Here is a 26,896-nt window from a genome sequence, read left to right as displayed (position 1 = left end):
AACTTGACCTTGGCAGGTCGACGTCATTGTTCACTTCCGTTCAGTCTGAAAATTCTGCACTTAGTCTCCGAGGAATAGATATGAAGCAATGCAAACTTCTTTGAATGCATTGAGCAAGAATAATCACGTGAATCATAGCTCAGCCAATCATATTAACGGATGGTGGTAATGTATATGATGCGGTCCCGTCCAACCACGCAACCACGTGACCTGGGCGAGTCTGATATGAGAGAGGCGCACAGAGGGTGTGGCATCAGAGCTGCGAAGGCCATCCGCACGGAAACGAGATGAGCGTCCTTTCGTTTTTCTCCGTAGAAACCTGGACCCTGCTCGTTGTGTGCCTAAGCCTTCTGTACCTGTGAGTAGAGCACACTCCTTACTCTGTAGCTTTGTTCAAAAGGCTAAAAAGTGTTTATTATTTATTTGAAGGCTTTAGACCTTGGGTACAGACAGTTTTTAGAGCTCTCTGTTGGGCATACCTGTTGTTCCCAGTGAATCACAGATAGATAGATAGATAGATAGATAGATAGATAGATAGATAGATAGATAGATAGATAGATAGATAGATAGATAGATAGATAGATAGATAGATAGATACATAGATAGATAGATACATAGATAGATAGAGTGAGTGAGTGAGTGAGTGAGTGAGTGAGTGAGTGAGTGAGTGAGTGAGTGAGGGAGGGAGGGAGTGAGTGTCTTTCCCTCGCCCATGATTGGAAGGCTTTGTTGTCTATCTCAGTTGTCTACTCTTCAATGGTTTTAGTCCTAATTTTTATGTTTTTCCTCCCTAATAATTTTGGTCTCACAGTGTTGTAATTGGATGACTTTTATCCTTCTACTGGATACCTAAATGAGACTAATTTCTTTAATTTTAAATTTAGCACTCCATTAGAGTGCAGGCGTTCTGCTATTTCTTCCCTCTGCTCATCTTTCATTCCTTCTTCTCCATCCCTGGTTCTATCCATTCTGCTCACAGTGGCTTATATTTATTTCTTTTCTGTATTTTATTTCCTGCTCATCCAGTTTCCCATCCTACTTCTTGTCATTTATTTACAAGGGCCCAGCGACTGCAAAGTGCTGCTGAACTTCTCACACTTTTCTATGTGAGTGCACTGACGAGCAGTTTTTCTTCTCCACTTTTATTTGTTTATCATTCTAATATGGCCATCCCCAGTGTTAGATCAGTAACTAACAAGCATCTGCAACGCAATAGGCCTCGCTTTTACACAAGTTTGAGCTGTTGGCATTGTAAATTACAATATCTTTTATTTATGTTTTGGTTTTTAAAACTCAAAAGGCATTGTCATTTACAATGCCAGTAGCTTAAACTCTCGCAAATGCAAGACCTATTGCATTCCAAATACCTGTTTAAAAGTTTGTGTGTGTGTGTGGGGAGGGGGGGTGCAAACAGAAGGTAGCAGAAGGAACACAAACAAGGAGGGTGTGGGGAAGCAAAATTGAGGGTGCGGGAGTGGGGAAGCAAAAATGATGGAGCAGTCGGGGAAGGGGCATGGAGGGCATAGGGAGGCAAATGATAGGCAGAGAAATTTGGCGGCAAGGAGGAGAAAAGCAAATTAGCGAGAGCAATGTTAAGCTGGAGGTGAAAGCACACCCTCTACGGGTAATCTGAGCTGAGGAGCAAAGCGCAGCAAGCAGCCACTTTGGAATTGGAGAACTGCTCAGTAAAGCGCTCCAGTACCTTCCGGTCAGGTTCGCGCTTGCGGCTGCGGGAGAGTGTGTCCAAAGAGACATTTCCAGCCAAAGAGTTTTTTTTTTTCTTTTTTGGATCCATTTCATAGAAGAACAAATTGAGAAAAGGGGGTAAGAGCTAGGCAAAATCTTACTACGCAGTGGAAAGGACTTAGCCAGCCAGCCCCCCACATGGCCCAGTCCCTGCTTCTGATCCCAGCCAGGTTGGGAGAGACTCCCTTGGCCCGATGGACCCCATCACCGGCACCCAGACACTCGCTAGGCCGCAGGACGGGGGCTCCGTCACCACAGGGTCTTTGTTGAATTCATGTTTTTTAGCAAGTGAGCTTAGGAGCAATCCTAAAGCCTATTCATCTTTAACCTAGATGTTAATTCAGAAAATAAACACGCCCGATCTAGCGGAATTTACATCACACACCTTTGACCTCCCTAACGACATTGCTGTGTTGCCCCCTTCTGTATCCCATGGCCCCTAAAGAGCTCCCCGTTTGCTGCGAGTTAAACAAAACGGTGGTCACAACTGTGCATGAGACCCTCCTGCCCTCCTGCAGTAAGAGAAACTCATTAAAGAAAATAGTGCTTACAAACTAAATAAAACAACCGAAGCGAAAGGACCAGTCCTCATTTGAGGTTACAAATTAAGACAAGGCGGTACTAAGGAGGGACTAACAAGCCTATTAACGAATCAGAAGCCAGCATTTACGAAGGGCATTGGCACATGCCAATGACAAATATGGGCCGAGAGTGGGCTGGGGCTTCAAGTACATACTCTAATAAAGCATGGCTAGACCTAAAAAGGCATATTTTGAATGGATGAATGCGTAGGGAAGCACGTGATGGCGTAGGGAGTGAATGATGGGGCATTAGCAGACCGTTCAAAGTCTATTATAGAACATGCGGGGGATTACAGAAACAGAAATCGGAATACGGAGGGGGTAATGTTCAGAGGAACAGAAGTGTTAAAACGGATGTTGATGCAGAGACTGCTTTTAGATAAAACGGACACCACTAAGTTTATGTAAATATAGGAGAAATAGTGAGTAACGCATGATGACCATAAAGGAAATGTGTGAAGAAGTGTTTAGCCGGTTATGCTGAAAGGAAGTGTGAAAGGTAGTATTCGGTATTAACACAAAATAATGATTTAATACATTAAGTATGGTTCATGCAGCTAATGAAATATGTATTTCTGTATTGATTTCAGCATATCCTGATGAAGAGCACGTGATGCTCGAAATGCATTGGTTTTAATAAACTCTGTTTTGGATGAACCCCCTGCATCTGTCATGTTTGTGCAAGAGGTCCGGATGGGCACAGCATTCACATTAGAAGCTAGAAAATGGCAAAATTACCCGTTTGTGGAACAAAGGAAAAGATTGAAGATTTGAGAGAAAGTATATGTTGAAAAATTAACGATGGAAAATATTGATTTAGAAAATTATAAAGCAGAAACTGATCGCCAGAACGGCAATGCGCAATTGTGCGGTCGATCGGAGCACCAAGTTGCTCCCCTACCATGTCTAGACCTAAAAAGGGGCATGCCAGAAAAAATCAGTGTGAATTCATTTGTGAATTGGTTGATGTCTCTGCACAAGACTTTATAGATGGGTGCAGTATTAGCTCTCGACCCTTCTGACATAGAAAAGTGCCGGAAAAAATACTGTATTAAAGTTATGTAGGACTCGAACCACAAACATTTATGAGTAACTACATATTTAGCAAATACCTTCATTAATCAGTACATATTAACATTCATGAGTCAGAAAATCGATAATAGTGTTGATTTCCACTTGCAAATGGGATTTGTCACACAGCACACTTAAATATTTAACCGTACAACAGAATTTGTTCAAGATCTGCTCTCTGGGGTTGCTTTCTGCACATTGCAGAATGGTGGAAAGTTCGTATTTCCAGCTCATTCCCGCTGTCAAGAACAGCAGTAAATGTATTTACATATTGGGGTTTTGGGGGTGGGGGTCCTCAACATTGGTGTTGGTATGGGGAAAGGAGTTTCTCCAAGTGGAAAATAGTTTAACCATGAAGAAACAGGGAAAATATTGACAGACGCATAGCCACATTAGAATGACATCCGCATGCCAAAATGTACATATTTATATTTTTGTATGCATTAATGGATACACATGTGAGTACGCACTCCTGACAGTCTTTGACAGTGGCAGTCTCCCAGGGGTTCTTCTGAAACTTTCAGAATACAGGGTGCTGACACCCAGCGAATGTAGCAACTCACACTTTAAGTGCATTGCTGTATTATGGAAAGCTGCACCTTGCCGTGCAAAGAGGAGTGGGCGCTTCTCCCGCCTCTCTGTCAGAGTCTCCGAGTCTTCCACGGATCATTGCAACAATTTATTTTATCTAAGTTGTGGTTGGATGGAAAAACGTACCGGAAGTCAAAGGGGATCAAAATTGTTTCAGTCACATGTTGTCTCTAGGCTCAAGTGCCCGATCAGGAGACACAAATATACAGTCAACTGTGTAACTCATATTTATAACTTGAAATGTGGAATGGTTATATTTTTTAAGTTTTACGTATGCTATTTAGGTCGATGTGTCTGTAATTAAAGTGATCGTGATAGGACACAATGAAAATGGATTGATTAATTATTGGCGTAAATTGCTTGTTAAATTGAGGGTACTGTTGTGTACTGGTGGCACAGGGTCATCTTGTAACCGTCCATTTTCTTAGCTTCAAAAAGCTTAAGGAGGGACTTACAAGCCTAATAATGAATCAGAAGCCAGCATTTATGAAGGACAGTGACACAAGCCAATGACAAATATGGGCGTAGAGTGGGCGGGGCTTCAATTACATACTCTAATATCCAGATTCTGCCTTTGGGTTTCTTTTACAAGGCTGCTCATTCAAGGGGCTTTAATTCTGGTATGCCCTATACCAGGGTAAATCAAAGACCCTTTGTACCTATCGGGGGTAGTCAATCCCAATCCTATGGGGGGATGTCTCGCTTGGCTGGGCACTGTGTTACCCCCCCGGCTAGAGCTATCTAACAGATTTTCAGCCCTTTCCAGGTTGGATGAGTGCTACTGACTACTTACGAGCGATGAGCCTACCCGAGACCTAGGCAACCAATTAGAGCCCACCTGCCTTAGCATTTCTAGTGCTGTGCCCTGTAGGATGGAGTGGATGGGGACATCTAATCCCAGCAGATGGTGTCACCCCCAATAGCACCACAGGGGGAGATCACCTCCTTAGTTGCCTATAATGTTCTGTCATGGAACGTAGCAGGTTTGGGTTAGCGGGGAAATTTCAGGATCCCTCATGGGTGCAGTTCATCAGGCAGTTCTCTGTTATTTGCTTGCAGGAGACATGGCTGGTGAACTGCGATCTATTTTTGGAGGGATACAAAGCTTTTTTTGTTCCTGCTTCCCCATCAATTTGTGGCAGGTCTAGGGGTGGCTTGGTCATATTTATAGCACTGGCAGTGAACTGTAGGATCCAGCATTTGCCTACCTCGTATAGAGACTCTCAAGTTATTATTCTAAGGAAAGGTAACAATAGTATGGGCATTATTAATTTTTTTAACGCAGTAAGCACACAGGGGGATTGCAAGATTGTTCAGTTGTCCTGCCTTTTAAGGCAGTCTTGTGTTCCGGTGGCCCACACACTTATGGTGGCAGGAGATATTAATGTGCACCCTTGTGGTGATCCCAAAACAACTTGTATGAGTGAGTTGGGGTGTGCTAGGATGCGGGGCTTTCACTTTGAGCATTCCGCTCAGGGGGAAGTACTCAATAACATGCTCTACGAGTTGGATTTGATACCATCTATGTCCCTTTCCGCTCCCCTTAGCAAACAGCCAGTCCCCTCGTTCAAAGGACGAGGGGACGGTTCTTTTCTAGACCATATTCTGTTTTCAGCTGGGCTCCAGTCTAACCTTACGGGGTTCAGAATCATGGATAGTGTGTTCAGCGATCATAATCCGATCTGTGTGAACTTTGGAGGTCGATTGCTGTCTAGTCAAGACAGGGAGACGGCCCGGGCATGCTGAGACCCACAGATAGTAGGCGCCGTCTAAAGTGGTCCCAGGTCTCGCCGGATTCATTCTATGCCAAGGTACAAGTGGTCTGTGCACCGTAAATTGCATCTTGTGCGTCTCCTTGCTCCCTATCGGTGGGTGTTCTTGAGGCCTTTGAGGGTATTATCAGCAAGGTAGGGGCTCTGTTTAGCGCTCCCACTATTAGGACGGTGCCGCGTGACCCCAGATGGTTTGATTCTTGTTGCTCTAGGGCTGGTAGAGATTTAAAGGAAGCCTTAAAAGTCACCCTGAGAGATCAAACTTTGATTCAGGCCCATCGCATTAAATACAAACAGGCACTAGCCACTCGCAAGGGGGAACTAAAAGAAGCAACATGGCGAGAACTATTGGAACCCAGCACTTTAGGTAGTAGCTCAACGTTTTGGGGCATTATCAATTGTCCGCTATTCAGGAATGACGGGTTTGGAGAACTAGGCACTAACATAACAGAAGATGAATGGGTGTCTCATTTTAAGTCCATTTTTAAAAGTGTTACAGGTCACCAAAAAACACAAGCTAAAGACCTTAACGAAATCCCGGCTACCTTTACACAGATTGAGGTGGAGAAAGGCATTTTAGGGTCGTCATGTAACAAGGCACCTGGCCCGAATGGCATCCCTCCGGATCTTTTCAAATCTAATATTTTATTTTTGGCCCCGGTATTGGTCGCTGTGTTAAATGCGGCGGCGAGGGTCAGTTGTCCTGCGTCTTGGGGCTCCTCAACTATTGTGCCGGTTTTCAAGAAGGGCGATTGTAATAGCACTTTGTGCTATAGACCGATCTCTCTTATTGATTCTGTGGTAAAGGTTGTGGGCGGGGTTCTATTGAACAGATTAGCTTCATGGGCGAAAGAGAATAAAATCCTTGCAGATATACAATATGGGTTTCGTCCAGGGCATTCTACCATAGCCCAATGCCTTAACCTGTGCATGATCCTGGGAAAGTACACAGTTGCCCACCAAGGTACGATCTACATGGCCTTCATGGATCTTTCCTCCACTTTTGACTGTGTCAATCGGGGGAAACTGTGGCAATCCATGAGGGCCATGGGGGTGGAGGCTGGCCTGGTAGACTTCTTGGGGGACCTGCACAGGGATACCAAGGCCAATATTAGATTTGCCCAGGATCTTCGGGTCTCAAAGGACTTTAATATCGAAAGGGGAGTACGGCAGGGATGTATCCTGGCCCCATTTCTGTTCAATTTATACATCAATGACCTGGAAAAGGTCTTGGTAGAAACAGGGGCCGACTTTCCTTATGTAGGGCGTAGAGGGCTGCCTGTTCTGCTATATGCAGATGACGCGGTCCTCTTACAAAGGACGCCAAGGGGTCTCCAGATACTTCTTGACTTTTTCAGGAATTTTATGGTGGACCGTGACCTAGCTGTTAATAATTCCAAATCCGGAGGAGGAGCTTCGCGCGCAACCGTGATGGCCGTGTGAGCACAGAGCTCTCGAGACCCTCGCCGCCCTCCGCATATATCCTGAAAGATATCCTGACTACGAAGACGGGTTATTGGAGATGGAACTCAGCTGATATCTTAGCTGCTTTCAAAAATTGATTTGGACTTTGGGAACCGCTATTATGATGAACTGAACTTTTGAGGCCCACCCCATGGCGACGCCAGGGGCTCGAGTCGTAACGGTGCCCAGGAAGTAGTTGAACAACAACGGCCCACGAAGCTCTGCTCATTGCCTTGGAGTTAACTTTTAGTTTTGTTTTTGGGTCTATGGCCTTATCCTATCTCAAGATCGATCTGGTTGCCCGAGGTCTAGCCGAACTCGGTGGATCCACCCTGGGCCAACGATCGCGAGTGTCTGTGTGCTGAGATACAGCTGCTGGCGTCTGCTTTTGAAGATTTCGGTGGGCTGACCGCGAAGGGCCATTTTTACCAGGTCTCACAGGCCCCTCGGGGGCACATCGCCCAACATGGCGGGCAGGCCCGACAACGAGAAGCAAAAAACTAAGCCACCTCTTCGGGGGAACAATTCAAACGAATGTCATGGATCGATATACCCATCCCAAGGGGTCCCCCGGTGGTACGAATAGGACTCTGGAAGAGGCAAAGGAAGACCCGACTGCGTCGATCGAACTGACTCTACAGGATGTCATGGGCACCATTGCTAATATGAAGACCTCCATTGGCCAGCAATATGAGGCTCTCGCTCTTAAACTCGACACCGTAGCTATTGACGTTAATTTGATTAGAGCGTACTTATCAAAGACTAATGAGAAGGTCAAATCTTTAGATCTGAAGACCTCCAGCCTCAAGACCGATATGTCCGACTTACAAACGGAGGTCGGCAACTTACGATCCTCCAATGATCTCATGGCTCGTCGACTGGAGGAGTTTGAAAATAGGGCCAGACGCAATAATGTACATATCATTGGGGTCTCTGAAGAAACAGAAAATCCTGCTGCAGATCTCCTTGTGGAGGACCTCATCCTCAATCATTTTGCCCCCAAAGGACTAAGTAAATTATTTTCTGAGTAGCGTGCTCACCGAGTGCCGGGTGGGAAGCCAAAACCGGGTGCCCCTCCGAGGCCGATCATCGCCAGAATTTTCAACTTTAGAGACAGAGACGCTATCCTGCAGGCATCGCGGGTGAGCGGCCCGTGAAGTTTGAAAACACAATGGTGAGCTTCTACCCGGACTTCACCCAGTTCGTTCAGAGGCAAAGGATGGGGTTTCAGGGGGTGAAGCGACGGTTGAGAGACATGGACTTGAAATATGCGATGCTATTTCCAACCAAGCTCCGCGTCGAATATGAGGACCGGACATTCTTCTTTGATCGCCCGAGAGAGTGAGTGACTGGCTAGATGCATTACCAACCCGGAGTGACCGAATGGAGCACTCTGGTGGAGCAGAGGGTGATTCTGAGTCTAACGCAGGGGTGCAGGGTGAGGGGTATTGTAACAGGTTCTTGTTGGGGGCGGAGAGGAGAGTTTGGGTGTGTTTAATTTTTTCTCAAGGCAACGTATTGTTTTATTTTCGGATCTGGGTACTGTGTTCGCTATGGGGTGGATTCTGCATACATTTCTGGGATGGGGGGTAGTGGGTTGAAACTACTGTGTTGGAATGTCAATGGATTGGGGGACAGGATAAAGTGGGGAGTAGTGTTACAACTGTTGTGACGCCTCTCCCCTGATGTTGTGTTGTTGCAGGAGACACATTTGATTGGAAACACTTGTCATGCCATGAATCTGCGAGGATATCGTCTTGCTGCACACTCTGGGTTCACCACTGGTTCTAGGGGCGTAGGGATCCTAATCAAGAACTCTCTCCCTTTGGAAATAGATGATATGATCCTTGATGACAGGGGGCGCCACGCTGCTCTCACTGGGAGGTGGGAGGGGAGGACTGTCTCGCTGCTTTCTGTATACGTCCCGCCTGGTCTACAGACCTCGACTTTTGCTGATCTTGGGCGTGTGGTACTGGGGCTTCCGGATGGTATCTTGGTGATGGACGGAGATTTCAACTCGGTTGTCTCCGGTAGTATAGATCGCTACCCCCCCAGGGATCTCACTAGGTCACAGTCTTGGTTGACTGGGTTTTTGGAGACACTGGGTTTGGTAGACTGTTGGAGGCTGATGCATCCGGGACAGGTACAATACACCTTCCACTCCGGGGCCCATGGTAGTCTCTCTAGACTTGATTATGTTTTGATGCCGGCAGCGCAGGCCCCCTCTGTCGCGGAGATTAGGCATCTGGCCCGGGGTATATCAGATCATTCCCCACTGTGGCTCCAGATGGACACCAGTATTGGTACCGAGGGACGCGTTGCCCCGATCAATCCCTGGTATCTTCGCAACCCCAAAACCCGTGCTGAGTTGATTAAGTCCCTGGACCAATACTTTGCTGAGAATGAGGGGTCCGTGTCCTCTGCTGTATCACTGTGGGAGGCATTTAAGACGGTCATCCGTGGACAGGCATTATCGCTGATCACTGGTGCCAAGAAAAGTAAAAATGAGGAGGTGGTCCGTTTAGAGACTGAAATAACTGAGCTAGAAAGGGATTTGGAACTGGGTATGACGCGTAGCAACCTTCATGCCCTCAGCCTTAAACAACTGGATTATAGAGCCCTGGTGACGGATGCTGCTAAAGTCATGAGTAGAGAGCAGCAGGGCAGACTGTATGATGTGGGAGATAAGGCAGGGAAACTGATTGCTTGGCTGGATAAAAAGGAGAGGGCGAGTCGTGTGGTTCCTGTGATTGAAAAATTTGATGGAGTGTGTGTGACTGAGATCGTAGAGTGTTTCGCAGAACATTTCCTAACTGTGTATTCCCCAGTCTCCAATAGACCGGAGGAAGATTCCCATCTGTTGCTGCGTGACATTGCATTGCCTTGCCTATCGGATTCAGATAGGGACCTAATGGATGCTGCGCTCTCAGCTGATGAGATGGCCATCGCTATATGCTCTGTGCGTTCGGGCAAGGCTATGGGCCCTAATGGTCTTCCCATCGAGCTCTACAAGTTGCGTCCTGGCAAAATGGCGCCGTATCTCCGTGATATGTTTCTAGAGTCGCAAGACATCGGCACCCTTCCTCGTGATCAGCGTCTTGCTACCATCATGGTGATTCATAAGGAGGGGAACCTCGGGATCGCTGTGCGTCCTACAGGCCCATTTCGCTCTTAAACGCCGAACCAAAGATTCTTGCTAATATGCTGGCAAACCGCTTAATAAAAGTAATTAGTGACTTGATTCACCCGGATCAGTCCGGTTTCATCCCACACCGCAATACAGCACTCAACCTGACGCGCTTGCACGGTGTTCTCGCAAGGGCGGCGTCTCTGCATGAGTCGGCCATTTTGGCTTCTTCAGACGCTACAATGGCCTTTGATACGTTGGAGTGGCCATACCTCTGGGCCGCCCTTGCGAAATTTGGTTTTTGTCCTGGGTTCAATGGCTGGCTGAAACTTTTGTATGAGAAGCCATTGGCGCAGGTGGTAGTGAATGGTAGAGTGTCTAAGCCCTTTGTTCTCTGGAGGGGCACGCGGCAGGGCTGTCCCTTGTCCCCACTTTTTTTCGCCCTTGCCCTGGAGCCCCTGGCGGCCTGGCTGCGATAGGAGCCCTCGATGAAGGGTATTCAGTGGACCCCGGAGTTCGAAGATTGCATATCGCTCTATGCAGACAAAATTTTTGTTGTATTTTACGTCCCCTCCGAAGTTGTTGAATGTTTTGTTTGATGTGCTCACCTCGTTTGGAAGGAACTCCGGCCTTGTGATCAATTGGACCAAGTCCTGTGTGTATGTACTTTCGGGTGATACCCCCCCTTTGCCGCGCAGATGTCCCATCCAGGTGTCGCAGACGGGATTTAAGTACTTGGGGATTTTTATAACTTTAGATCCCGTGGCTCGTTATAATTGTAATCTGCTCCCTTCTCTTCAGAGGTTAAAATCTGATGTGGTGGGCTGACGCAGGCTACCGCTTTCACCGCTCGGCGCGCAGCTCTTTTCAAAATTATGTCTTTACCGCGATTTTTATACGCGCTCCAGAATACTTTTGATGTTATTCCGGCGAGTTACTTTCGGGAGGTGGAGAGTCTGCAGAGACGATTGATCTGGGATGGACGCTTGCGTATTGCCCTCGCCAAGCTCACGCTTCCCTGGTATGACGGAGGTATAGCACTTCCGGATATTAGTCGGTATTATTGGGCCTCTCAGCTGGGAGCGATTAATCATGGTACGTATGGACCAGCCTCTAACCCTGCATTCGAGATGGATAAGTATTTGTTGCCGGGCGGGGACTACAACAGAGCGCTTTATTCCAAGTCAGCAGGAAGGGATCTATCGGGACCCACCAAGATTGCGGTACGAGTGTGGCATGATGCGAATGCGGCAATGGGATGGAGGAACCGACTGACCTGTGCGACTCCGCTTTATGCGTCTGAGAAACTGGGTTGCCTGTGGAAGATGAAGGGTTTTGAAAGGTGGGATATGATTGGTATTAGTAGGGTGAGTGATCTTTGGGTCAAGGGCAAAATTAAGACCTTCGAGGTATTGAAGGTAGAGTATGAGCTGAGTGACAGGGAATTCTTCCGTTATGCACAGATTAACCACGCATTGAGTTCGGTTTTTCCAGAGGGTACGGACATCCCCGACTCCTCCCCACTTGAAGATCGGGTGCTCGACGGCTACGTGCCCGACAGCACTATTTCTTTGATATATAAGAAATTGATTAATAATCGGACTGATCTGTTGGTGCGACTCAGGGAGGTTTGGAACAATGACGGTTTAGAGTTGGATGACGAGGACTGGCAGTCGGCGCTATCCTCGCCTAAGGAGGTCGCGATTCCGGCCCGTCTCCGACTCGTTCAACTTAAAATCCTACATCGGATATATGGTACTGGCCCCCGCTTGATTTGTATGGGTTATTCCGTGGATGGGTTATGTAAGCGTGGTTGTGGACTAGTTGGGACCTTCCTCCACATAATTTGGGAGTGTCCGGAGGTAGTGGTGTTTTGGAATCGTGTACATGCTGTGATGGAAAGTTTCACGGGGGTGGCATTATTGCCTGAGGCTAGGCGTTGCCTGTTGAATGTCTGGGAACCGAATGACTGTGATGTGGCACAGACGCAATGGGCGACCCTTGGGAATATGATTGCAAAAAGAGACATTGCGCAGCTGTGGGGCTCCTAGCGGCCGCCCACGGTTTTGGCATGGAAGGAGAATATGGACTGGTGTATGTTTAGAGAAACGAAAGTGTATGTGTCGCAGGGTAGACCCAGGAAATGGAATAAAATTTGGAGCTGGTGGAACTCCTATCGTGGAACCATATGCACCCGTCCAATCGTGGAGACTCCAGAGTTTCCCATTTCCCCCTGATCTGGCATTCCATGTCTTGTGTAGCTTTTATGATTACTAATTTTGTTTCCTCACTGCCCCCCCCCTCGCATCAAAGATTTTTGTATTACATTGTACTGCTGTTTCCCTCCTCCTTGAACACATGTCCGACTGTATTATTCATTGCCTTGTGTATAAGTTCTTTTTTCTTAATAAATAAATAAATAAATAAAAATAATAATAATAATAATTCCAAATCCTACATCATGCAGGTCGGGATCCGCCCTAAGAAGCAGTACCCTTTTAGAGTGGCTGAAGAGAAAGTGCCTTTGACCCCAACTTTTTTATGTCTGGGTGTTCTATTAGATGACCACTTCAATTGGGGGGGCTCTTATTCAGAGGAAAAAGGGGGAAGTTATACGGGCAAATGCAGCTATTTTCAATTTAGCTGCAAAAATTGGTAAGCGCCCTATTGCGGCCTTGTTGAAATTATACCAAGCTAAAAGTGTTGCTATTGCCAGTTTCGGGAGCGAATTATGGGGATATGTTGTAACTGATGTTCTTCAGGTGGTGGAGAATAACTTTTTTAAACAACTCCTTGGGGTGCCTAGAGGATGCTCAAATTTGGTGGTACACGAAGAAATGGGGCTACCATTTATTTCTGATATTCTGGCCTTGCGCCCTCTGTTGTTTTGGCTTAAAACATGGCTAAACAAAGATCTAGGCCTAGATGTAGGTAATAGCAAATTACCGAATGGTAAATACCGAATTTTACCGATTCGGTATTCACTATTCGGTAATTGCTTTGTAGGTAAAATATTCGGTAAAAATACCGAATCTGTAAGATTCGGTAATTACTGATTCTGTAATTACAGAATTGGTATTTGCCATTGATTCCTATGGGCCTTACAGAATCGGTAAAATTACAGAATTTGCAAGGGTGACAGGGTGTCACTTTGACACCCTGTTGCACCCCTGTTTCTGGCTTGTGTGCCAAGTGACACACAGACATGCCCTTAGGGCATGTCTGTGTGCCACATGGCACAGGTGTACATGCACAGATGTGCATGTACACTGGAATTCATTATTTACCATGGAATAGTATTTCATGGTAAATAACGATTCGGTAAGGGCCTGTGGCACTGATTACAGTGCCACCTACATCTTGATTTACAGAATCGGTAAATTTACCGATTCGGTATTTTACCGATTCTGTATATTTACCGAATCGGTAAATATACCGATTCTGTAAATAAAATGCCCCCTACATGCCAAACCCAAATACCGGTCGGTAACGGCCGAAATCCGCCGTTACGGGCCGTAATTGGCGACCTACATCTGGCCCCTAGTTCTTAACTATCAGATTTTGCGAGAAGCTCTGAGACTTGAACACATGTTACGCATCCCATGGTAAAGTATTTAAAGGGATGCTTCGAAGAGTTGGGGCGTCCAGATCTCTTTTTAAAGCCTGATTTTATCACAGCTGCGGAGTAAGCATTTGTAAGGAAGACTTTTTCCTCCCTTAAAAGGCTTGATAGAGATGGGTAGAACTGTGCAAACCGAGAATCCGTAAATTTGTGATGCTAAAAACTATGCCATCTGTTGAACCTTATCTATTGTGACCTTTGTCGTCCCACGGGCGGGTTCTTTTAAGCAGGTTTCGCTTGGATTATTTCCACTTTTTACGTGCTGTCCCTAAAGGGAGTTGCAGATGCCAAGTGCTAGCATCCTGTGGCTGCGACAGTGTGTCTCCACAGGATTTGCTGCACTTTATGTTTTTCTGTAGTTTTTATGAAGTGCCTCCTAGGTTTCTTTTAACCTCTCTGTTAAAAAGGTTGAATTTTATACAGGTACACCCAGCTCTCTTTTATCTACAAATGTTGAAACCTGAATGTATTCCATTTGTTATAGGCTTTTTGAAATCCTCGCTGAGATCTAGAAGTTGTATGGAAAATGAATAACACCCCAATACTAGTAGGCAGCCGTTTATCCACCAGCCATGAATTAGTACATCCAACTCCTGGTAGCCCGTTATTTCCCCCGCTTTTAATATTGACTCTGATGTATATATTTTTTTCTGTATTTTACTGGTGTGTCCATTACCACTTATCATATGAACAGTATGTTTTTATATTTTTAATGGAGTTGTATAACTTTTATGGTTTTTGTTTTTAAACTGAATAAAGTTTTCTGAATTGAAATTGACATACTCTAATACAGGATGGCTGGCAGTGCAGTGCATGCGCTGCCCAGGCTCGAACTAAAAATTACTGCCATGCATTATGATGATCACCTGTGCATGCATAACAATGTATCTGTACACATTTGCACCCATCTTGGAATGTTTCATCATTGAAATCCAAACATGCTAAGAGCCTTGATACTTAGAACAGATTTTTTTTTTACAAATCCAATACCTCATGTTTATAGATCTGTGACCTACTGGCTTTGCCAATGCGTGTCTTTATAGTCAGAGGTGCTCTTTTTCAACTATTTTAGAGTGTTCTAAGCTTCAATATAGAATACAAAGGCCTAAAAAAGTTAGTGGAATTCAGAGGGGCCGTTTCAACATGCTTAGAGGCAAGTCTCTTCCATCCAGGACTGCCTCTTCTCCCCTTTTGCGTTCAGTTCATTGACTTCCTGTTCGCAAAAGATTTATGTTTAAAACCTGCTGTTTAACCCACAAATTCCTGAGCAGCAAAGGCCCAAGCTATGATTCCTCAAAACTTATACCCTACCAACAACCAGGCAGACTCGTAAGACCTAGTGATAAAGCTCTCCTCACAGTCCTTTGGATCCGAAAATCTCGCTCAGGAGGGAGATCCTTCTTTTATCTTGCCCCCCCTGTACTGGAATCAGCTTCCCTTACACATGTGGAAATGTACTATTTCTGGTCTAAGTGCTCTCTTATTGCCTGAGATCTGTGCTGCCCCGAGATACCCCTCCAGGTGCGATTCATGCGTATTATAAGTCAAATTAACATAACATAACAAGATACAGTGAGATTATATTTAACTCCATGCATTTAACCCCTTTGACTCCAATTTTACTTTTCAATCACCAATATAAAAGCATTGAATAACGCATTAACTTGAACTGAGAATGATTTTCAGGGTGGTAAAAATCAGTGAGGTGAACTAATTTTGCTTTATTGTTGTGCCTTTTCTTTTTATATGATGTTTTTTATCAATTTTTATTATTATTATTTATTCATGTTTGTTATTTATTTTGTTGGTTCTCAGTGTGAGTTTGTTTTAACTTCTGATTCAGGTACTTTTCTTGAAATTAACTTGATTTGTTTGAGATAGGTTATGGGCGTACGGCATTTCATGATCATGTCATTGAAAGAGTTTCCAATATAAAAATGCATTGGTGTCATAATGAAAATGGGCCCGATTCAAAGAACTAACTTAAGACAAAATCTTAAACTTACTACTTTTGGTATTCACAGAAGGCATTTAGTAGTAGTAAAGTTAGGATTTTGTCTTAAGTTTGACATAAGACAAACTTAAGACGCACTTAAGACAGACCTAAGACAGACTTAAGACAGACTTAAGACAGAACTAAGTTAGGATTTTGTCTTAAGTTTGTCTTAAGTCTGTCTTAAGTCTGTTTAAAGTCTGTCTTAAGTTAAACGTAAGCCAAATCCTAACTTTACTACTACTAAATGTCTTTTGTGAATACCAAAAGTAGTACGTTTTTGAATGGGGGATGGGCCTGTCGGATAGGATTGCTCTGTACGCGGATGATGTCCTGTTCTTTCTTACTAACCTTAACAGATCAGGGCCACGTATACTTGAGATAATGCAAATATTCGGTGAAACATCAGGTCTATATCTCAAGCCTAGAAAATCCACCATATGGGTACTCGGGCGCAAACCGTGGTGGGAGACTGGGCATCCGCGCTACAGGTGGCTGGTGGGGGTCTCAAATACCTAGGAGTGTTCCTCTCGGAAGTCCCAGCGATCTCATGGGAACGTAACCTAGTGCCGGTCTGGGATAGGATTCGGACCGAAATGAAGACTTGGTCCCGGATGCCCCTCACTATATATGGCAGATCGGCCATATTTAAAATGGTGTCCCTCCCTTGATTACTTTACCAACTACAAAATCATCCCTATCCGATAGCACCATAGTGGTTCCGCCAGGTGGATTCAGCGCTGGGGCAGTTTCTCTGGGCTGGAGGAGCAGTGAGGGTGGCACTGCGGACATGTTTCCTTTCAACTTACTGTGGTGGTTTGGCGACCTCTGATATTCTCTCCTACTATTAGGCCTCTCATCTCCTAGTCCTGAATGAGTGGTGGTATGGGGATAGGAGTGACCCCACATATGCCCTAGAACAACATCTGATGGGCTCTAATTCCCTTCATGTGATATTGTACTTAGCACAGCTGCGAAAGAGGTTGCCCCCGGCTACCCAAATGGTATTCCAGGTGTGGAGGCGAGCATTGCATCGTATGGGATGGTGGGGTAGGCTGACCGAGGAGACCCCACTGTGGAATAATGGACGCTTCCCAGCCTTGGAATAGCTTCAGGGCTTTAGGGGCTGGGACGCGATAGGAATTTCGACCCTGGGGGATGTAATGTCGGGAACAACACTTAAATCCTTCCAAGACCTACAAGCAGAATATGACATGCCCCGGTCCCAATTTTTCAGGTACTTGCAATTTCGCCATGCAATCACACCGAGCTTAGAGGGCTGGAATTACTCCCAGAATTTAGTCCGTTAGAGGCCAAGGTATTTATGGGGGACCTAGGAGACAAGAAAATATCCCGCATTTACCAAACACTAGTAACACATTGCTCCACAACACTGCAGAAGCTCCGGGAGGCATGGGAGAGGGATGTAGGAGAGCTTGAGGAAGAGGATTGGCGGGAGGCATTGGAGGCCCCTAGATGGGCAGCCATAGCGATGTGGCTGCGACTTGTCCAATTTAAATACTTGCACAGGATTTATTATACCAGGGAAAGGCTGTGGTGGGCGGGCCTCATTGCATCCCCAAATTGTCTTAGATGCGAGAGGGAAGTGGGGTCGCTGATGCACACGCTATGGAACTGTGGTTCACTGGCTAGGTTCTGGAATGGAGTATGGGATTGCTTGGCTGAGGTCTTGGGGTGGAGCCTCCCGCGCACGCCACACTTAGGTCTCTTGCACGTGATGGAGGAGGTTGGGGGGAACAGGTATAAGAGACACTTATTGCTACTGGGCCTGACCACTGCCAAGAGAGATATAGCCAGGGCATTGAAGGACCCCAGGGCTCCTTCTGTTCCGGTGTGGAAGGGACTAGATTTTTATATGGGGCTGGAGCAGCCAATCTTCGAGGCACGCAGCTGCCCGCGTCAGCATTATAAGATATGGAAGAGATGGGCCGATTATCGGGGCCTGTGGCTAGAACCTCCGGTGGGCCAAGAGACTAATCTAGAAACTGTTTGAAGAGCCTTAATGAAAGGTGTGGGTTTACTCTGGACTTAGATATATTTTGTAGAACTGAGGAGACGGAGAGGTGTGACCGGGGGGGGGAACCAACATGTTTAAAAGTTGATACTATTGACGGCTAAAAATGATGTAAAGATTGCTACTTCACTGATAACATGTGTATGACTCGTCGTGGACTCCGGAGTACGCGGCGCTGCAATATATGTGCAATCCATCTAATAAAATCTGTTTTTTTTAAAAAAGTAGTACGTTTAGGATTTTGTCTTAAGCTAGTTCTGTCAATCGGCCCTGGAGTATTTCAGGGCAAAGCACCAGACGGAAACCAGAGGTTGGAAAATGTAGCTTATACAGGGTTGTGTGAAATAACAATGCATCACCATCACAAGGATTTCTGGGAGACTATCAGGGCAACCTTAGCTTCAGGACTTAACTTGCAACCAAAGTGCATGGGCCCTAAGTTTTTCTTAAGAGCCCACCTCCAGCACTGCCATGTACCAGAATTGCTGAATAGCAAGGCTGCCTAGTCTTGAATCTACTTCACGCCTCTTTTTTCCACACCCTACACTTCCTGTCTGTTTGTCTCACTGTTGCAGGTGTTTTTTCATCTCTTTCTCCTTTGTTTGCAGTTCCTCCCTTTTCTTCATTGCTATCTCTTTGTATTAGTCAAAGTCTTGGCCCAAATTTGCTAAGGTTTTGTGTCAGGATTTTGGCACCTTTTTGGGGTAGCCTCAATGCTCAATCCATGTTGGGATATACCAAGCCACACAAATTAAGATGTGCATGGCTTTGCTTTTGGTTTTATCCTAAAAGTAATGTAGTGCATAGCACTGCCTTGCATTAGCTGGTGTCTCGGAGGCGTTAAATGGGTTGAGCATGGGCATTTCCATGCATCCACACATGCATTTTGACAGCAAACCATATTCTGACCAGAATTCTGGCACCCTTGCATCTTGGCGCTAGGGTGTATCGACCCTATGTGATGTTATGTTAGTGGTAATTTATAACGTGCGCAACTTCTCTTAAGAGTGTCCCGGCGCAAGCCCCGAGAGAACATGAACAGAGTACAGAGATAGAGGCAGAAAGAAACCAGTTTAATTGAATAGGAAAGTTTTCAGTTTTTTCCTAAACTGAATAGGGTTTTGAAGGCTCCGGAGCTCCGGGGAAAGAGAGTTCCAAGCTTTAGCAGCCAGATAAGAAAGAGAGCTGACCCCCTTTCTTTTCAAACAAATTCTGGGTATGGAGGACAGGAACATGTTTGATGACCGTAAGAGTCTGCCCCGAACATAACACGAGAAACGTTTCCTCAGATACGCTGGGCCATACTCGTAGAGCGCTGCATGGGCCGTAACTAAAGCCTTGAACATGACCCTAGCTTTTATCGGCAGCCAATGCAAGTTGTGTAGATGTTGCCTCATACTAGTGTGTTTGGGTAAGTCCAGCAGTAGCCACACAGCAGCATTCTGAACAACCTGCAACTTATCCATTAGGTAGCTCGGAAGACCCACGTACCCCCATCATCGCATGCCCATCAATGTGCTGCCTAGAACTCCCCTCAGTCTGAATCCTCTATTCCTCAGTTTCCTGCATCTCACTTTTCTGCCTCTCATTATCATGCCCCTAATGCTCTCTGCCTTGCTTTCCTACGCACCACCCCATGCATGTCAATGCTCTGTCCAACATGGTCCTGCCATTATTACCATACAGATCACAGACCTAATCTTCACTGCTTTGACTCTTGCCACCATGCCCTTAATGCCTCACCTCGCACTTTTCTTCAACTCACTCTCTAGCTTACTAATGACCTGCCTCTCCTGTCCCTGACTTTTTGGGCCTTACCCAAAAAACTGTTATTGCCCTGAAATTTGCTGCTCTGACCCTCATTTTCCTGCTCTTCTGCCTCTTGCTGCTGTGCCCCTCAACTCCTTCTCTTACGCCTCCTTCTCTTACGCTCCTTTGCCTCTGACCCCCAGCACCACAGTCCATGACCTTCACTCCGGTGCCCCTCAATACCAGGCTGGTTTTCACTGTCCCTCCACTCACTCCCCTGCTCCTCACTGTTCTGCCCCTCCCTGCTTACCCATCAATAAACTGACTCTCCATGGCCAAAAGTGCATGGCTAGAAAGCCTCTAACAGTCCTATCATTCAATGTAAAGCTTATCACTCTCCTATCTTGCTCCCCTGCCTCTCCATCTCCTACCCCTCTCTTCCCAGTCTCATTAACGTTCTCTTACTACCCTACCATCTCGCTTCACTATCATGTCTGCCAGGAACTACTGTTCTTCTCTCACTACTGTTTTTTCCAGCCTCCCCAGTTTTCTATACGTAGTGCCACTGTCCACCCTTCTTTATCACAAAGTCACCCTCGCAATTGCCTCTCCCACCATGACACTTATTCTTTTCGTCCACCATCTCTTTTGTGCTGCTCCCTCCCTACGCCTGCACCACCCATTTTACAGAAGCACTTTCAACATCTCACTCCATGGCATACATGTCACCCCGGACCCTCTATAGAGTAGAAAAGTGCTGGATCACGCACATGTACCTGCTGATGGTGAAGTTGAGGAATATCAATGGGTAGTTTACAGAGTGTACAACAACACACGAGGAGAAGAGAATCATGGCTGCATCCCTAGGGCTACCACTGCCTTCTGGACTCATCCTTCAAAATCCTCTTCATCCTTCAGCAAAAAGCAATATAATTTTGAAGGTGGGAGTGCTGAAGTCCCGGATTCTTTTCCATGTCAACTCTGTCTTGACATATTATGGCGAGCTGTCATTCACCAATGAGTAAGGTCTCCTTCGAACCCTGAGAACACAGAGCACTTCGCAAGGTTGTAGACGACCACAGGACAACTATCCTTACCCTAGCAATAGTTTCTTAGGTCATACCTACAACTTCACAAGCGGCATCAGCTTCCACCATTAGGATGAGACCCCTTTCCACCAGCTTCCACCAATCGCCCCTTTCCAGATCTGGCTCTAATGCTGTCAAGAAACCCGCCCTCAAATCTTTCCATTCATCCAGTGAAAACCATGAAACACAGAACCTTGAGGGACTTCCCAGAAACCCTCTTCGCAGACCAATATCATTGCCAATGCAAAGTCTCCCTCAAAACTGACCTCCTCTTCTTAACTCACAACACTGACTTATGGATCAGGTCATTATGCAATTTTCTCCCATTCTTAGCTCTTTGTAGCATTACCTTTGGACGTAAACTCAAATGCTTTTCCCCCTTCGACCTCTCGGTAAACCTTTCTATATCCATTCACAATGGGAAAATCATGTTCCACGTTAAAGACACATTTCTGGCCTCAATCAACTTAATGTATCTTACCCTCAGGCCCTCTGGCGATCCTGATAGCTCCCTCTCTCCTTCCGCCCATAACACCTCTCACCCATTCTCCTCCCCTGGCAATCTACCCAGACAACACCTTTCACCCGGACTCTTCTACAATCCGAAAGGCGTCCCACAACCCACAGCTCACTGCCAATACCAAACCTTGAACATCCCCCCCACAGACTATCCCCCTACCGTTCCCCCAACCTCCCTCAAACCATTATCTCCCAATTTGGTTGCAGACTCCACCTTCTTTTCATCTCATTAGTCGGCTCATATATCTCCACCCCCTCCCTACCATCTATGCCCGCTGCCCTAACATCTCCCAACACTAGATACCAACAACCAGCGCCTTCCCCTACCTGCACCGAAACCCATTTAAGCCCATCTCTGACAGCCCACTCAATCCTGCCACAATTATTGAACATAACTGTCCTCTGCTCAACAAGTTTGTTTCCTCGTTCTCACACCTCTATCGAAGAATGGAAACCTCACATTGACTCTACTCAATCAAAGTGTCTCTCAGTCATCTTGTCACTGCTACACTCAACACCCTTGCAGACCCTCCCTCCACATCCTTTCAGCATAACCAGAGACAGCCGCCTATACAGTCCTAATCAACCCTACATAACTCAGACCCACTCTATCTCCCTAAGAGTTAAGCAACTTCAAGTTGCTCTACCCCTGCCTTCTAACTTCTCGCAGGGGCTGCCCGATTTCCACTATCATCCCTGATCCCACTCAAGTTCACGCACTCCACCACAAGGCATGCTCATCCTCTCTTAACTTAAAACAAATCCCTACTACCCACCCAGAACAGCCAAGTCAAAAATACAACAGGTTCTCCCTTAGTTGCATGCTACATATTTGTCGGACCGCAGTCCAACACCCGTCTAGACATATCTGACTCGATCCAGTCTCAGAGTCTTGACATCATGATCCTCACAGAAATGTGGCTTATTGTCTCATCTAGATTAATACTAAAGAGATCAACCTGCCTATATGCCGGATATATTGTGCAGGTATAGGGTCACCAAATAGTTAACAAAACTGGGCTAACATAGGGACATTTATCACAATAAATCCAAAGAAGCAATTTTTACAGAATTTGTATATATTTATTTTAATTATTGTCATTCATTTGGTTTATCAAAATTGGCAACGACAGAGAACAAGACTGACATGTAATACATATCGAACATATAAATATTAAACATGTCCCGCACAAACACCCTCATAACCAGCACTCATTCAGGGCTCCAGAGGTACATGAACACTCAGGCATGACTAACAATCAAAAACATTCTAGCAGCAATACAAATCCGTGAGGTTCCAAAAAAATCAAAGCACTACGATTGTTTCAAATGCCAGACAAGCGATCCCCACCTTGGGATTGCGATTGAGAGAGCACGCACTCGTGCTTCACCGGGATTGTACCGGTCCTTGCCATACTTCTATTGTGATTCCAAGTTGAGAATCTGCCTTTTAAAACTATTTAGACTCGATTGTTTCTGGCGTCACTTCATTTACCGGCCTATTAAGGCTTGTATTCTTCTCTTTGAACACTTCTATTCAAGGATTTAGTTACCCTGCCGGGTTGGAATTCTCACCAGATGTGGGCTTTCCAATTTTGGATTCAGCCATAGAGCCCTGAAGAGTTGTAGAACACTCTTTCCTACAACAAAACACGTGTTCTCTGTCTGTTTGTAAATTACACCTGATGCACGATTAAAAAGACAAGATAAAGAACAAAGATTCCACCGTTGGATTTTCCTATTTCTCTCAACATACTTATCTATCGGATTCATTATTGTATATGTGTGCGCAGGACTATTGCTAATGAATCAAGGTTCCTATATAGCCCAATGATGTTGATATAGAGGGCTCTCGGATTTATAGACTATACTATATTTATTGACTATAAGGGCACAATATATTCTATATGGGCAGGTTGATCTCTTAAGTATTAATCTGGTTGTTCTCCCCTGCTCCACCTGCCTATCATTCGTTGTCAGGGGCCCTCTTCTTAGTGGTTTAATGTCTCATCTAACCAATCTTCAGACCTCCTTCTTTTTCACAATGACTCAATTTTGTGTCGCTACCGGGAAGATAGACACGTAGAGGTCTCGCAGTCATTCACAGAAACTCCTTGAGATGCCGAACTCTCCCAGCGACTGAATTTCTGTCTTTCGAATGCATGTCTGTGGAACTGTCCACTTCCACTACCTCCAACCTCTGATTGAATGTGATTTACCACCCAACGGGTCTAAACAACACCTTCATCGAGGAATACATGGATTTCTTCACTTAGCATTTCATCAGTTCAGATAACGAATATCTTCCTTGGAACTTCAACATCTACTGGAGACGTGTGATCAAAAGCTGTGTGAACACTTTCACCTCCTTTCTCAATGCCAATGATCTCTAACAACACTGCCATAAACCCACACATCTCAAAGGTGCCATTATGGATCTGATAATATTCAACTCCCCCAACCTAAAGACATATGACCCCATCTCAGTCAAGTGGTCCGATCACACACATATTCCATTCTCCTTAACCGGCTTGCATACCAAAACATGCGGGCAACCTAAAGAAGGAGAAAATATGGTTCTGGGACACATCAACCCTGAAACAGAAGCCAGGGCTGTCATAGTCCTTCCCACCCTAATTTCGATTACACCTCAAATGGACATTAATGAGGCCACCAACAAGTACAACTCCTGCAAGGAATACCTTATCAACAAATGTGCACCCCTGAAATGCAAGTTATCCAGACCTGGTTCTCTAAAAAGCTTTATGAAGAAAAAAAGCTGATCAGAAAATGTGAGAAAGAATGGAAAAAAGGGCCATCTCACCTAAGTTTGACTAGGTTACTCAAAGCAAGAAAACATTACAAAGGCCGAAATCTCAGGGCCAAGTACTCCCATATCAGAACCCTCATGAATTCAGCAAAGAATTGACCAAAGCTCCTGTTCAAGGTCATTGCACAGACTATTAACCCCTCCACCACTTCGGCTCCTAAGTCATCAGTGGCTCGTCGCAACAACTTTGTGGATTTTATAAAAAAGTTAGAGACATCCATATCCCGCTGACCGGCAATGACTCCCTTGAAATGGTTGAGACTCTACCATGCAAGGCACTACATTCATGATCATACTTCTCTCCAAATTCTGAACAGGTCTTAAATGAATAATCTCCAAAGCAAAACCCTCAAACCACCATCAGGGTGCCATCCCAGGTTCTAGCAGCAAATCTGTTGTCAGGCACCTTCTCCCCATTGACCACTTTGGAGAACTCTTCTCTTAAACAGGGCCTCTTCCCAGAACGACTTCTAAAGTCAAATTACCCCTCTTGAAAAAGCAACCTCTCCATCCACAGAAACTGAACAGCTACCACCTAATCTCCACACTCCCATTTTTTAGGCAAAGTCATTGAAAGTTACGTAGTGTCCCAACTAGCCTCACACAATCGAGCACACAATCTCCTAGATTCTCATCAGTCCTGTTTCCACAAGCTTCACAGTACAGTAACTGCAATCCTCCAAATTGTCGATGGCTCCCTCTGAATCCTCAACTCCGGAAACTGCTGCTACCTGGTTCTCCTGGATGTTTCCTCTGCATTCAACTCTGTGAAACATCTGGACCTCCTTCATACTCTTGAGCTTCGCATGAGATGTGGAGGCCCTATCCTCAACTGGTTCTCCTCATACCTATTCAATCATTCCCAACTTGTGAAAATGGGCAAATCACTCTCGAGACAAGTCAGCTTTTACCAAGGGGTCTTCCAAGGTTTGATCCTTTCACCAACCCTCTTTAACAATGTCTACATAGAACCTTAATGTATGATTCTCAGAAACTCTGGGATTCTCTTCCACATCGACAATACCCAAATATATGCGAAAATCTCTTCCGGGGAAGACTTTTCCCTGCTTTCAAAAACTTTGTTAAAGAGTCAAAACTGGATGTTCAACCACTATTTAAAACTCCACCCATGTAAAACAGAATTTGTTTTCATCTCACCTTCGAAAGCAAAAATGCAAGTACATGAATAGATGGCTAACCTCCCTGCCCTGGATGGTTGACCCACCATTATCCAGAGTGCCAGATCACTCAGCATCCCCCTTAATAATCATTCCATTCTTCACAGCCACATCTCAGCCATGGCCAACAGCGCACAACTCAAACCTAGGCAGCTTTGGGCCATCAGACAATTGATTTTGGAACAATACCTTAAAACAGTGGTGCAGTCAGTCGTTCTCGCTAGTCTAGACAATAGAATTGCCCTTCTCTCAGGCATTCCCAAAGTTCACCTAGGCCAACTGAGAGGAACTCTGCATGCTCCAGCATGCTTCATTTTAGGTCTCAAGAGATCTAACCACATTTTCCTGGCCCTGCTAACCCTCCACTGACTCACTTGAAGCACGGGCCCTATTCAAAATTGCTTGTATTACCCACAGAGCGCAACACTCCTTCTCACGCTCCTAATCAAGAGAGAAACTGAAAATCTCCAGTGCAAATAAGGGTTCCAGAAATGCCCAAGCCCTGCTATTGGAACCCCCAACCTTCAGTTGAGAATAATATATGACTTCTCTGGGATTCTTTGCCCCTCCCACCTGCCTTGTAACCTTCAAAAAGGACCTCAAGCTCCTCCTTTTTGACAGACATCTTGGTTTATTGACCCTCGACCAAACGTATGTACTCTCTCCGCAGAGTTCTGGCCTGCCTTCGTTAGTTGACCCCAGAATCTGAATTGATGCCGTAACTGTTCATTTCTTCTGATCAATTGCGGTAGCTGTTTCTTGTGGCTATCCTGCACACATCCTCTGAAGTAATCATTTGAGTTTAATTACCAGTAATGTAACCCACTGTAACTCTTATATTCTGCTTGTTGTAAAGTGCTCTGATGCCTTCAGGCCATGTCAGTGCTACATAAAGTTGCACAAATAATTAATAAAAGTCTTTGACTTTATACTGTTTTAATTTTAGTAATCTCGCTTCTGCGGATTCATCTAAATAAAAAAAAAAAAATTTCAGTACTGTGATATCAGTACTGCTACTATATCACAACAGAAGCAGGCCTTGCTTGGTACCGCAGCACTGACAACAAACATTTTGTTTCAAGTTTTACCTTAAGGATGGCAGTGGGCGGTCCCTTTGGCACCCCCCACATGACCCTGACAGTCGAGGTGTGCCCACCCTTTTCCCGTCCTTTTGGACGTTTTCATGTTTTTTTCAGGACTCAGTGAACAAGTGCCTGATACTGGAGATCTCACTCCGCACTTGGAGGGTGATCCCCGCTCCAGGTGCGGAGTGGAATCTCCGCACTCGGGCATGAGATTCTGTGGACGTAAAGATACTACTTGTAACTTACATTTGTGAATACCGAAAATCATAAACTTAGATTTTTGGTCCAAGTTTACCTTTGTGAATCAGGTCCTTGGTTTCCATTCAGCCATTTTTTCTCCATCCAAGAACAAAATGTCCTTAGGAAATTAATATGGTAAATCAATGTTTTGGAAACTGAACACTTTTCTTGGTCCCCGCTTGACGGATTAGTGCAAAACTTTCCT

General features: G+C 45.4%; 1 protein-coding gene across 1 annotated transcript in view; it reads left to right on the top strand.

Annotated features, from left to right (window-relative positions):
* The first annotated feature begins 203 nt into the window (after positions 1 to 203).
* LOC147684818 (cytochrome P450 3A5-like) overlaps positions 204 to 26,896 on the top strand; it is a 127,925-nt gene continuing 101,232 nt past the window's right edge. Inside the window, exon 1 of the mRNA XM_086940693.1 lies at positions 204 to 358. Coding sequence (XP_086796819.1) covers positions 288 to 358 — 71 coding nt within the window. The 5' untranslated portion in view covers positions 204 to 287. The remainder of the gene's footprint in view (positions 359 to 26,896) is intronic.

The sequence above is a fragment of the Lissotriton vulgaris genome, chromosome 10 (genome assembly GCF_964263255.1).
Source record: "Lissotriton vulgaris chromosome 10, aLisVul1.2, whole genome shotgun sequence".
Classification (NCBI taxonomy): Eukaryota; Metazoa; Chordata; class Amphibia; order Caudata; family Salamandridae; genus Lissotriton; species Lissotriton vulgaris.
Note: the sequence above shows the minus strand (reverse complement) of the source record. Positions and strands in the feature narration are given on the sequence as shown.